This window comes from Asterias amurensis, chromosome 6 (genome assembly GCF_032118995.1).
Source record: "Asterias amurensis chromosome 6, ASM3211899v1".
Classification (NCBI taxonomy): domain Eukaryota; kingdom Metazoa; phylum Echinodermata; class Asteroidea; order Forcipulatida; family Asteriidae; genus Asterias; species Asterias amurensis.
Window position 1 is genome coordinate 23,870,710 of NC_092653.1, and position 14,718 is coordinate 23,885,427.

The window sequence follows — 14,718 nt, forward strand, 5'->3', positions numbered from 1 at the left end:
AAAAGATTAAACTGCGAATCTTCAGAATCATGAAGACCGTTATAAATGAATGGGAGGTAATTATGGACGTGGGCTAAAATGCGTAATTCACGAGCCTCAAAGTGTGACGTCAGATGTTCAGGCTAGGGTTGATGGCGGATTAACAAAATGGCTAATTATTCTTTCTCCCCAACCGGCCACTCCCCAGGTCCCCCTTTAAGTTTGTGACAGGGCTAGACGTTTTCAAAATACCTGACACTGTTTGTCGACACAGTCAATCCAACGACTTACTCAATGTTCTCTCCATCCCGTTTTTCAAATTTCCCAATGGTCTTGTACATTCCATGATGAAACCAAACCAAGTACGTACTCTGTTTGTCCATGGAGGTAGACAGTTCTTTAGACCACTTTGTGCCCCTTTGTTAAAGCATTAGAGAGAAAGGACAGTCTCTTTCTTTATACAGAGGTAAAGCTATGGTTAAAGTCCTCGACGGTTGGAAACTCTGTGAATGAGCTGAACAGAATGATGATCATAACATAAAGGTCGGTCTTTTTCTAGTGTGACATTTTTACAGCCACAGTTTATTGATGGTACCAACCTGCCGAGTGCCGAGGATAAAAAATAATGTATTTTAACACCTGGGCGGCAGACCTTCATTGGCATACCCCTAAATCCATTAAAAACGTATAAATGTCCCGTCCCTAGTCATTGTGATTATTCAAGTGTAATGTTTATTTAAATCACTGAGATGACGGTCACAGTGATGGAAACAAAAAAGATGAAATGGAAAAGAAAAAAAAGACAGTCAAGGATCTATTGAGATCAACACCTGCCTAAAGAGAATTCTCAATTACTGTGTAACATACCGCCATACATAAGGCCTAACCATCGTATAATAAAGTAACAGCTTATCACTGCTTATGTGGGTAGTTAAAGGAACCTTACAGAATTGGTAAGACAACAACTCGTCAAAGATTTACATATTCCTTGAAATATTTATGTCTTAAATGTCATAATTTGCTAAGAAATAAATACAATTTCCCATTTGGAGTTTATCGCTAAGTGAGTGTTAATTGTGTTTGAATCGGTGTCACGCAAAGTGTGTATAGTCGGTTTTGAACTATTTTCTAGTGACCCAGATGACCGATCGATCTTAAACTTCCACAAGTTTGTCAGTTGATGTATATGGTGGATTAATAAAGTTCTTTCACTGCCAGCAACTGTCTTGTTAGCAAAAACCAATTCTTTAATGTTGCTTTAACAAGGGCGCATCTCAAGCTACATGAATGCACGGGGAGGAGACAATGTGTGACAACAGCTGGGCCTTGCTCGTTAGTCACCGGTAACGGGGGCATCTCAAGCTACATGAATGCACGGGGAGGAGACAATGTGTGACAACAGCTGGGCCTTGCTCGTTAGTCACCGGTAACGGGGGATTGAATGGCCAGATACAAAGTCAATCTCGGTCAATCCATGTCAAAACATGTTATAGGTATGATCCATCATTGTTTTATGGGGCAGAGTTCACTCATATCCACTCAGTGTGTACTATAAACACAATAAACACAAATATTTCATTAAACATGGCCGAACGTTACCGACTGGGAACGAGCGATCACGAAGGTCGTCTGCCAAATTCTACACCAAAACCTCTAAAAAAGTTGTATTGTCCTTTTTTCGTAGAAAGAATTTTCTTCAAAACTTGTTATCATCCCAAGGAAATTCGGACTGTTATCTTTTTGACAGGTATTTTTTTTCTACCGAAATTTTGTTAATTGTTTGCTATACACAAGAAGGTATAAATAAAGAAAATTGTAAGTCTTCAGTGGATAAAGTTCGTTTAACCAGCTCTAGGAAATTGGCCTGAGCCTATTGCCAGTGTACGCAGTCCATTCACCCATCGATTGCTTGTATAGACTCTGTTACCAGCCGTGGGGCTCATTACGTCTATAATCAAATCAGAATCTCCGGTACCAGGTTTGGTGTGTCATTCCTAATCTTCACCGTGTTTGCTTGCCCGGGGAAAGGGAGCAGAATACGGTTCAGCTTTTGTGACAGTGACTCGGTCGTGTGAATTCACCGCAGCCGGCCGTTCCGGTCCGGGGTGAAAAGCACCGCAGGGGAAAGCCCCCGTAATCGATTGTAAAAGCAAACGCCGAGAGGTCTAATACCCCAAGTATGATGTAAATTAATACTTTGCTTGGGTATCAAGTGTATATTTAAAAGCTAAAGGATATGCGTGGTTTGTTGTGATAGTGCAACGAGACTTGCCATGCACGTGCTGGGGGACTAATAGCCGCAAGATACAATAGAGAACAATATTATCCTGTGGCAAGCCTTTGTGGACAGAAATTTTAGCATAACCTTTTAGGAATAATATCCTTAAGTATACAAACATGATGACAATTGATGATACAGAGTTTTAAATTTGATTACTTGTATGCCCATGTTTTTGTATTCCTTCATAATTTGTCATTTATTGTAAAGTCCACAGTCAATCTATACTGCTGGAGTGGCAATCTGACATGGGGTTGGGCGGTAATGAAAAAATAGAGTATTTCATGTGCTGTATACAGCCACTGTAGAATTAAAGAAAAGGAAAGCCCTCCAGAAATAGGAGGGTGGCTTCTGTTATGTTTGCTTGAAGATTTGTTTGAAATCAAAGGAAAGACAGGGACGGTAAAGCCCTACGTGGGAACTGGGGGTGTATTCGCTCGTTCATATACTTAGAATCACACAACCACAGCAAGTACACATAAAAACAAGTATCTATACCCAGCCCACTGCGGGGACAGTCCGTTTCCCATAAACGTAATTCCGTGTGTCGGCACTAACACATTCCGTTCGCCGGCACAAACGTAAGTACGTTGACGGAAGACTGGTATTTCTTGTCGTTATTACAAGCAAATTGTGTCCACTGGCTGCAAAAGATGACGAAACGCCACACTCGAACACTGGCCTTATAACAAGGGAAATTAACGGTAATGTTAGGGCCAGGCAATTACAAAGAAGAAAGGACATTCTGCTTTGTATGCCCACTCTGGCGATTGCAATCTGAAGAAAAAAAGACTTGTACTACCAAAGTGGTCCGGTAACATGCACTGCAATAGGCATAATATTGCCTCCAAAGTTGCCTGCAAAAGTTGCCCTCAGGCTAACAACGTAACTTTTATCCAGTTACAAAATAATATTCACTACAATACAATAATCACTAAAAAAAAATCACTTCTAACCGAATGTTCTTTTTTAAAGAACAATTAAACACCAACTTTTCATTCATCACGATCGTGTCCACAACCTGTTATTTCGCTCTATTCCCCGCCTCTTTACACGGGAAACCACAATGTGCCCCTGGGGTGAGCGACGTCAAATTTGGAGAATGAAAACCACGCTATGGTGTCGATCTCTGCCGTGGAGAATTGGTTTGCGATGACTGTTACAATCCGCTCAATAAACCACGCAGAAATGTTAAACCCGAATGATTGATTCGTCTTTAGGCTCAGGTTAGCCAGTTTCCTGTACTGAGCTTGCCAATTCAGTCCAGGCAGCTGCTCATAAAAGTCTTTAAGACACACTATCATCATCTTACCCCCTCCCCCACGCCCGAAAAAGGAAAAGAAAACTTAACTAAGAACAGCTTGCTTGGAAAATGTGGGTGCTCACCAAAATAAATTTGTTTGCGTCCAAATCACAAGAAGGAGTCCTTCTCGATAGGCTGTGAGATAACAGCCCTGTACGAAAACAAGTTTTTCCAGCTCTTTTTCTAAAGAATTAAAGGGGCATTAGTTGTTCAGGTTATGGCAGAATGAAACTGCAGCGAAAAATGTGAAATTAAAGATAAACTGTGTAAATTTGTTGAAGTGCGTATAAAGTGTGTAAACATACTTTATAATTTAGTATGTTTTTTTTTAAAGTATGACGTCTTCCAACTTTAAGCTTATGGTAATTTAATCAAAATTTGGTTCAATTTTGTTAAGAAAATAGGTTTTTTTTTTACACAAAATGCTTTATGGACCGTCAAGAGGGAGAAGAGAATACACAAGTCATTGAAATTAAGGTTTTTTCATAGATCGAAAATTGTATTATATATAAACCTTTTTCTCTTTCTGTCTGAGTTAACAATGGGAATAGTTCTCTTAAACAACAATTGCCCTTTGTGAGTTACACGCCCGTTGTGTAAACAAAAAGCCACAGTAGCTAAGTCCCAAAGTATACAATAAAGCAATAATTAAATTACACATCAAATTATGGATGGTGGTCGATTTTATAAAACGGTCTTTTTGTTTCAATACATGCACGGGTTAGTCAGCGTGACGTCATTAGTTTGGACTCTGTCGGTGTCCTTGTTGGCTGCGAGGCAAGCAATTCATTCTTGCACGCACGTATAGTGTACTAAAGAGGGGACTGTGGAATTTTAATCAAGAAAATGCCCAAAGAAGGAACACAAAAACAATTTCAGAATGATTCGACTTCATAATGACAACGAAAGCTGATTGATATACTTCCAAGGCATAATTCCCAGGTGCAAAAACCGAGAGAATTACAACCTCACTCCCAAAACAAAATTAGCCATAGTCCAGACACGCATGCAGCCGGTTTGTCAATAACCAAGCTGTGCTTTCTTATAACTCGAGGAAGAATGAAAGCTGATATTTCTGGAGGGCCAAAGCCGCAGAAGAGAAAAGAATATTGCGATGAGGAATGGTGCTGGAGTAGTGCACGAGATGAGAATGGTACTTCACCGGGAATAGTAACTAGATCCTGCCTGGGATGGACCCGAAATTGACGGAGTGGAGCTCCCCCGTGGCGGAGGTCAATAAGAAAGGGAACACTATATAGTTGGAGAAGGGAACCAAAGTTCTTGAAGGAAGTGCCTACCGATATTTGTAATAATTCCCTTGGAGATGCGGGGTCAATACACAGAAGAATGCCGCAATGACGTACATCACAAGGACTGGACGTTGAGCGGCTAATAAGTGTTTATATAGATGCTGCAAGTCTGCTCTTAGAAACTTTCATCATCGCTTCTACTCTTGACACATTTTGATACACTTACATGGGTTTTTACATTCACTCCAATTAGGAGACCAGTTGCAGCCTCAGTTTGGTCTATGCCGTTATTTGATACAGGAAACAAAATGGCAGCCCGCTGCTCACCCTAGGATACAATTTAGGGGATAAACGTTCCCAAATAATTGAAATATAAATTCCAATCCGTTCGCTGCAAAGTAGTGTTTTAGGCTCAATGAGATGTTTGTAAACGTTATGATAGTGAAAGGGTTTTTAGCAAAAGCAAAAAGCATAATTTTGAACAGTTGTTGAGGTTTCAGATATGATTCACATTGTTCAGCTTATGCCTATTACCTGATTGAAAAAGGCGATCTGCTTGGCCGAATCCATAAATATGGGTACCAAATGACGATTAACAACGAGTGACAACATAATAACGATGCTACGTGTGTGCTTTTCTTCTACCTCTATTTTTCTTTCTATTTAGACTATTTCCCGAAGCTTAACTCAGTCCTTCTTTTAGATTCCAGCTGTTTCAATTACTTTTCTGGATAAGTTGCTGTTCTGATCATGCCTTTACTATAACCAACTTCTCCAGACCATGACATGTTTCCCCTTCAATATTGTGACAGAAAATGCACAGAAGGGGTTCAAGATTCATTCCAGAACACATAGGATGGAAAACACATGAATGTGTAAGATGCACTAGAAATTAATATCGGTTTTCAATCGCTCGCTTCCTCCCAGGAGGGTTGAGGTACAGCAGGCATGGCATTTTACAAGCATCCCTAACGGCATAGTGACTCTGGGAGAAAATAAATACACGTAGACGGTTTTTGTTATGGGATTTTCTTCTTCTTCTAGTTTCCCCTTCCCCCTCTTTTTCTTCTTTACTGAAGAGAAAACACCCACCAAAGACAGACGACTGAGAGTTGCACAATTTCCACAATTGTTAAGTTTTCTGAGCGATTCATCAAGCAACTTATGCACCAGAGTCCCAGGGTCAAAACATGTGCGTCTTTCCTTAATTACAACGCGCCATATTGATACCACAAGAATAGACTCTAAAATTGAAGTGCGGTGTCTCAAAAAGACTTAACGAAATTACAGAAAACGTTTTATCCTTTTCTATTTATGCACAGAGTCAGATGCGTCTGTTGGAGAAGAACGACTTCAAGAATTTCTCTTTGACGGGTACAGTAAATTGGCGCTACCTGTCAAGGGCGCCTTGGACAAGCTTTACATCAATTTCAGCCTAGCAATTTCGCAGATAGTGGACGTGGTAAGTCGGCTTCATTTCATGGATAATACTTAGTATGCTTCTATGAAAAACTAAAGAAGCCTTTTTTGATTCCATATTAGTTATTTTTCTCATATCATTCCAGAAGGAGAACGCCATCTAAACGTATACATCATGTTCTTATATAGAAATGTATTATAAGGCCTAATATTTAAACAACCAATATTGTTATCTCTTCCTAAAAGAAACATGTCTTCTCAATCAAAGAATAGGACTACAACTATAGCATTCTGTAGTCAAAGACATATCTCTATAAAAAAGTAAATTGTGTTACTTCAAGTAATTGGTGTCTATTATTTCAGGGTTGGATGCTAACATTGCACGTTGTAATCAATTAAATTTCCTATCACTGAGGCATAACATTATTGGCGTGTCGTTGACGACTGGTTGGTGCATTTGACTCAATTTCTGGTGTCTGAGTCATTGGGGTGTGGGTTCGAATTGCGGTCATTACACTTGTGTCCTTGGGTTAGACACTTAAAATTGCTTTTCTTCATGCATGGGTAACTGTGAGGGGCAGAGATGGTTCTTGTGAATGGTTTAGCAGCACAGGCCGAGTTTTGCTTACGAGTGAAATAAATAGCCCAGTGACCGGGTAATGTTGTTTGAAGCGTTATATGAGCGTCACACTTATAATAAACTAATAGTATTAGCTGTTGCAAACTGCATACCAACTTTAATGACCCATTATATGAACACAAAAAAGTGTTTGTGGCCTGACGTTTCTGGCTAAGCAGAGTCTTTCTTTAGCCTATGAGAAAGACTCTGCTATTTTTTTTGCAAATATTATCATATTTCGCACCGGAGGAAGCCTCGGTCGTGCGAATCTCTTATTAGAAGCAATTTTTCATCCACAGTGCCCCATAAACTCATTCATCAAACCTCCCGTCATTACTAATATCATTTACTAATCACTCAACTCATGACCCAATTCAATATGTCATCGGGGATCTCCTAAACTTAGCTCAGCGAGATCAAGTTCTTGAGTTGCCGGTATGTTGGAATGAGTGGAACATTCGACCGGTATTATGTCACTGAGGAATACCAAGTTTTCTAAAACACTTTAACAAATGAATAAATTGTGCATCTGAACACCTGTGCAATTAAATACGTGTATAAGCATCGGTTGGATTCTTCTTTGCTGAATATAAAGCAAGTTTCACGACAGAGTGATGGATTGCACCAACCGTCTGTAATAAAATTGCAACCTTTTGCGCCGTTCGAATTCATAATATGGTGGCCCTGAAGGGACATCGCATATCGCAAACGTGTGCGCATACGTATGCAATGTCGTGAAACAATTCGCAAATATGTGCGCACACGAATGCAATGTCGTGAAACAATTCGCGAATATGTGCGCACACGTATGCAATGTCGTGAAACAATTCGCAAATATGTGCGCACACGTATGCAATGTCGTGAAACAATTCGCGAATATGTGCGCACACGTATGCAATGTCGTGAAACAATTCGCGAATTTATGTGCGCACACGTCTGCGAATATTATTTGCGATGTCGTGAATTTTATTGCATACCATGTTGCATACCTTTGAATAAAATGTCTAATGATCTGGGGGGTTTCTTTCCAACAGTGAGATAAGCGGTAGTCATTGCAGCAGTAGTCTTTGTTGCGAGGCAAGCGAGGCGTGTGGTCGTCCTTGGCCTGGTGCCAAGTTCCTGGGTATATACATGCTTTACAGAGGGAGCCTGCTGTAGCGCCACAGTACTCCCTAGATCGGTAACAAATTATCCACAACTATGACATCATCCTAATGGTATGCAACATGGTATGCAATAAAATTCACGACAATGCAAAACAAATCGCACTCGTATGCGCACATATTCACGATTTGGTTCACGAAATTGCATACGTGTGCGCACATATTCACGATTTGGTTCACGAGATTGCATACGTGTGCGCACATATTCGCGATTTGTTTCACGACATTGCATACGTGTGCGCACATATTCGCGAATTGTTTCACGACATTGCATACGTGTGCGCACATATTCGCGAATTGTTTCACGATATTGTATACGTGTGCGAATATATTCGCGATTTGTTTCACGACATTGCATACGTGTGCGCACACATTTGCGTTATGCGATGTCCCTTCGGGGCCACCATACATAAAGTAAATTGGCAGAGTTCATTATTGTGTACATGAAAGGAATTACAAATTTGAATAGGAAAGGCTAATGTACACTGATCCCAACAAAATTACAGTGTTTTTAAATGCTCTCAAATTTCTTTAATGTGCTCACTCAAAGGAACATTGTTCCCTTACCATTCACTGGTATGTTTAAAGAGAGTTGCAATCATACACAATGTTGCAAGCCAAACATTCGATGGTATACATTGCGATTTATTTAAATGTTCAAAGTGCCGACTCCCCTTCGTGAGGCCCCTTTCCACCAAGTAAGTTCCAGAATCTCATATAAAACAATATAGTTGCAACACACGGCCTCAAATTGGAAAGTTGATTGCCCGGATAACCTAACGATTATCAATGAACCATGGGTATGAACGCTTGAAATCGATCTGAAGGATTCTTCCGGTGAAGAGAGTTACCCAGACATGTCTATCATAATAGAGTCTAAACCTATACATGCTTAATAAGACTATCGCTGCGGTATTCCCGTCACAACAGCAGCTCAATCTACAACACTAAAGGTTTTTAGTGGCATGTGATAATTTCAACTGTTTAGACAAAGTAGAGATGAAAAGAGTTACCAGACTATACAGACAGAACCTATGCTACTAATAATAAAACACATATCATTTTATCAATGTGTTAAAGCTTCACCACTTTTACACACTGTACAGAAGATGACACTATGGGGCCCAAAATCGCCGTGTTAATCACACTAGCATGAAGCCAGTTCACAGAGTGGAATTACTACATCAACAAAAAAAAACTATACAGACTCAAGGGGTACCATTCCACTTTTTAAAGTGGTGACCAAGTCGACTTATTTAGTAAGTCCAGGAGTGAAATTATAACTCAAACAGCCAATTAACAGTAACGTTTTACCGATGAAACAAATGGGAGGGTTTACTTTGGGAAGCTGGGTGTGGTCACAAATCATAAGACTAAAATGTGTGAGATATGGAGCAAGAACCGGGCCCAATTTCATGGCTCTGCTTACCGTAAGCACAGAATCGGCGCTTACGGAAGCAGGGAATTCTGTGCTTACGGCAAGCGTATTTCACGGGTTAGCGGCGAATTTGGGCTTCTGCGCGTGCGTACTCCACGTTACTAGGCATTCTACGCTTACAAGGCTAGCACAGAAATTCGGCGCTTGCACGTAAGCGGGGAATCGCGATCGTAAGCGCAGAATTCGGCGGTAAGCAGAGCCATGAAATTGGGCCCCGGTCTTTGCTCTACGGTTGATCACGCCCAAAGGATCGCCTGTATGACTGCATGGTTCTTTGAGTGACTATAATACCCAGCTTCCTGTACGTCGAGAATCAATGTTTTGAAACTCAGACTCGGGACATGCCTTTAATGTACAGATACCTCTTATATCAATGGCAGTGTACCAATGGCTTCGTTAGCTTGAACCATGCACACGATCTATGCTTTCAGCGCCCGGTTTATTACTTCCCTTGAGACATAGTCAATGTGCTGCGAATCCCTAGGAGAAAAGAAACTCGCAATGCTATTGACAGAGAACATCAAAAAATTCTTTGAAGCACTTTCCTATGATTCGCCGCAAGCATTTTAAGAATCGGGCTCCTCCCCGTGCGCTAGTTTCTTCTCAAGTAGATTTAAACCATCGCTGAATTTGGTACAACATCACGCACTCTCTTTCAAGACAACCGCCTTGACTAGAGGCTACTCAGCCACTGGCTGACACCGATGTGCCATCAACCCGTACGTTCACGGAGCGATATCTGGGCGTGACGGTCTGAGGATCACACACTGTGGTGATATAACACTGTCATTAGCGAACCGGAGTTGACAGTTACCAGGCGTTTGGTTTACATAATCCACGTGCTCCACATTGCCGACCCTATATTAATTGGGATTGGTGCTAATAAACAAGGGAGCGGTAGTGTTGATACAACTTGAATGTTGAACCCTGAAGGACGAAGGAGCTTGTATTAAAATCAATAGATGAGACTGTAGGATTTTCAAACCAATTCATTCACTGGATGTAATTTATCCCTGGCAATTTATAATGATGCAAAAATTGATAACAACCCAAGTAAAGGCATTACACAGTCACATTGTGTACATACAATGTTGTAGCAACCTGATCAAAGAAGAGGAACAAGTAAATCAAATTGATGTTGTACTTCCCGTATGGGGCAACAACAGACTTTATATAAAGACTAAAGACACCAGACAGCATATTCTCTCAGGATGAACCTTAAATGAAAACTTTCTTTCTGTAAGATCTCTCTGTGAGGTATTTCTTTAAACGGTATCAGTTGAGACATCACATGTTTAAACAATTTTTTTCCACAATCACTTCCCAAAAATGGTATAAATACATTACATTATAATTATTTTGTTTAACACACAGGATGAAAGAAACCAAGTGCTGACTTCGAAGGTGTGGGTTAAACAGGTAAACAATTTGTAAATTTTTAAACAGTATAATATACAAGAGTGTTAAAATAATACAACTACTTTGCTTAACATCTATTATACTTGGCTGTCTAAATGCATTATCAGTCGAGTAGTTTGAAGGGACGCGTCCTGACACGTGCTGAGCAATAACCAGCTGGTTGTGTCATCTTTGGTTTAACGGGAGGTCGACAGGTTTGCAAGCAAGTTTAACTACAAATTACATTTCCCCAAACCTAATGATTTTGGTCGTTTCTCGACAGCTAAACTGAAGTCTAAATACGAAAGGCCCAAGGCAGATATCCCTGAAGAAACAATCAAACAGATCCTTTTATTTAACGTGGACTGTATTCATCTAGTGTGAGGGATGTAGCTCTCTTTAAAATGCAATTTTCAGTCCTTGTTGTCTTTTGTCTACATTTTCCTGCAAAATGATCCAATGTCATCCTTCCATTCTTCTGTATTCTGCCTCTTTGTTAGTTCGGGCAGTGTGTCCAGCTCATATCCATTTAGCTTACTGTAATCTACTTGTGCTGTCCCAAACACCAGTTTCCTCACAGACCCTGTCTTTGATGAAGCATTGTCTCTCAAATTGCTCTTTTAGCTGCACAAAGTTTGTGTTTTGTTGTTGCCAATCCATCTTGTTGAATGTCCATAATAGTAATCTATATTAGTTCGGGCAGTATGTCCAGCCCATATCCATTTGTCCAGCCCATATCCATTTGTCCAGCCCATATATCCATTTAGCTTGCTGTAATCTACTTGTGCTGTCCCAAACACCAGTTTTCTTGCGTGTTTCCTCACAGACCCTGTCTTTAATGAAGCATTGTCTCTCAAATTGCTCTTTGAGCTGCACAAAGTTTGTGTTTTGTTGTTACCAAAGCAAACACCAACTTGCGGTAGGGAATGACCAATAACTTGACTGTCTTCGTAGCTTGTTGTAATCTACTTGTTGTCTAAAACTCCAGTTTTCTTGCGTGTTTCTGCACACCGACCCTGTCTTTGATGAAGCATTTTGTCTCTCAATTACTCTTCGTGCTGCACAAAGTTTGTGTTATGTTGTTGCCAAAGCAAACACTAACTTGCGGTAGGGTATGACGAGAAACTTCATTGACTCCAGGCAGTGTGCCAATCCCATCTCCATTTAGCTTGCTGTGACATTATATTGTCTTGCGTATTTCCGCACACCGACCCTCTCTCTCTGATGAAGCAACTGTCTCCCGAATGCTCTTCGTGCTGCACAAAGTTTGTCTTATGTTGTTTACAAAGCCGACACTAACTTGAGGTAGGGGATGACCAGTACCGGTAACTATACTGTTTGCACCGAGCGAAGCTTGTGATATTACAGCCTTTAGGCATTGCTTGAAACAGTGGTTGCAATATTTAAAGGTCAATGAGTGATGTGTTTCTTCACGCAGGTGTGGAATGACTACAACCTCAAGTGGAATCCTGATGAGTTTGACGGCATCGAGAGGATAAAGGTACCCAGTGACGCCATATGGATTCCGGATATCCTCATATACAATAAGTAAGTGTGATTGATATCCTCTTTCAAAACCTCTAGAGGGCGCTCGATTTTTTTTTACACCAACCTGAAAGGTCACAACAGGCTCAGTGGGACAACATAAGAAGTTTAAATTGTGTATGGTATAAAGATGGTGGAATCAAGTTTGTGACGGAAACACTGTTACAAAGTAATTAGGCTCAATAGAAGTTTCAATTTTGTAAATTGTATAAAGATGGGGGTGAAAAGAACGTCTGCCAAACTTCGCAAGATGAAGAATATCTTCATCATCATTATTGAGACCAAAATATCATCATTGCTCTAAATGCAATTCTTACAAAATAGTCATCAAAACTCTGCTGTCTCACTTATTAACATGCCAATTTATGCAAGTTTTTTTTTCTTTTTCGACTGCAGTGCCAACGGGTCGTTTGACATGCAAACTGGAGCCTGGGCGAGCGTAGACAGCAACGGCAACGTCAACTGGTCTCCGCCCGCAGTCTACAAGAGCTCGTGTAAGATCGACGCACAGTACTTTCCTTTCGACGAGCAGAACTGTACCATGAAGTTCGGGTCGTGGACCTACGACTTTGGAAAGATTGACTTGATACCTTCCAGCCCGAGTGCAGAGAAGAAAGATTATTGGGAGAACGGTGAATGGGCGATCATCCAGTCTCCGTGCGAGCGGCACGTCATCAGCTACCTGTGCTGTGCCGAGGTGTACGTCGATGTCACATGTACTTTTCTCCTACGCCGGATGCCGTTGTATTATTTCGCCTATTTGTTGCTGCCCTGCGGCCTAATCTCCTTCAACACCGTCTTGGTGTTCTACTTACCACCGGATATCAGTGAGAAAATGTCACTTTGTACCTCCGTCTTGCTGTCCATGGCGTGGTTCCTCTTGCTTGTCACGCAGCGCATCCCGCCCACAGGCAACAACTTCCCTCTAATCGTCAAGTACCTTCTGTTCACGATGGTTGTGGTGTCTTCCTCGATCATTCTCACAGTGTTTGTGCTGAACATTCGCTACCGATCGCCCCACACCCATAAGATGCCAAAGTGGGTCAGAACCATATTCATTAATATCCTCCCAAAATACATTGCCTTAAAAAGACCTGAGCGATACGACCAGAGGTGTCGTAACGTTGGAGTTGCGTTGACAAGGGAGGCAGTGACTACAAAATATGTAGACGCAAAAAAACTTGTTATGGAGAGCAAGGGCAATAGTTATACAGTACGATTGCGCAATGAGGTGGATCGTGAAAATGGACTGGAGACAGATTCAGATGGTGACGTCATCACATCAGGTAATCATGGTTGGACAACCTAAATGCCATATAATACAAAAAAATATGTTCGTATGATCAATGTTACGATTTTTAAAAAGGGTATCAAAATATAGCTTGAGCTTATGTGCGTTTTGGGTGTAGGAAGTTACACACGACACTTTATATTATATTATAAGCCAAGGTAGAATGCTCTGCAGTGAGTACAATCAGGAGAGAGAAAAAGAACCGCCTGAGCATGATTTGTCTGTTTGTTGGATGTTCACAGACTCCATTGATTAGTAATGCAATGACACTCGCCAAGTAGCTATTAGCTTGTAATAGTGGCAACCACACTCTCATTCTTCACATTAACCCATTGAGACAATTGCTTGGAACCAACAAACATGCATGATAGTTAACTTTCATTCTTGTTGGGATTCAGTTTGACAACACAGATATAATCAAAAATAAAGACTTCGACTCACAGGCCATGATCAGATACCCTTCAGCATCATTGTTAACGATGGCAGCAGCCAAGAGCCATAGCCGTAGCCAAAGTAGCTTAGTTCGCACATGTCTTTATTTACTTGTTAGTAGTCCTTTCGAAAGTTCTTAAAGTAATTTTCGGGGTACTGTGGGTAATGTGCAATGGTTCTAACTATGTGAGTTTTAGGTTAGGCTAAAAATGCTTATTCACATAGCACTGTATTAGCTCAGGTGTATTTTATTGCACACAGAGCGGAATGGTGATGCATGCGGGGCCGGGGCCGGGGCCGGGAGTAGACACCCATCCTTCTCCCTTACACCCACCTACTGGGCCGCTGCTGCCTCCTCTGCCACTGGCAAGGCAGACACTCCATCTAGCTCCAACGGACTTCGCAGAACAAGTCCAGGTATCTAGAACACGTTTTGGTATTAGAAACTGACCATTAGGACCTTACCCAAATTGTGTGTATAATGACCTTTCCGTGGTTGTAGGCTACAATGGCATGTACTTCTATTGGTCTAAACACTAATCTCTTCTATGCTGATTGGGAAGCGGGTAGCGGGTCCGGACTAAGCTTGTGTATTAAAGGATA

At 41.1% G+C, this 14,718-nt stretch overlaps 1 protein-coding gene across 2 annotated transcripts in view; it reads left to right on the top strand.

The window, feature by feature from the left end:
• LOC139939137 (neuronal acetylcholine receptor subunit alpha-3-like) overlaps positions 1-14,718 on the top strand; it is a 51,149-nt gene that overhangs the window by 28,815 nt on the left and 7,616 nt on the right. Inside the window, exons 2-6 of one of the 2 annotated variants that reach the window (XM_071934887.1) lie at positions 6,133-6,272; positions 10,824-10,868; positions 12,286-12,395; positions 12,789-13,678; positions 14,377-14,532. In XM_071934887.1, coding sequence (XP_071790988.1) covers positions 6,133-6,272; positions 10,824-10,868; positions 12,286-12,395; positions 12,789-13,678; positions 14,377-14,532 — 1,341 coding nt within the window. The remainder of the gene's footprint in view (positions 1-6,132; positions 6,273-10,823; positions 10,869-12,285; positions 12,396-12,788; positions 13,679-14,376; positions 14,533-14,718) is intronic. The other variant, XM_071934888.1, reaches the window with a different exon arrangement.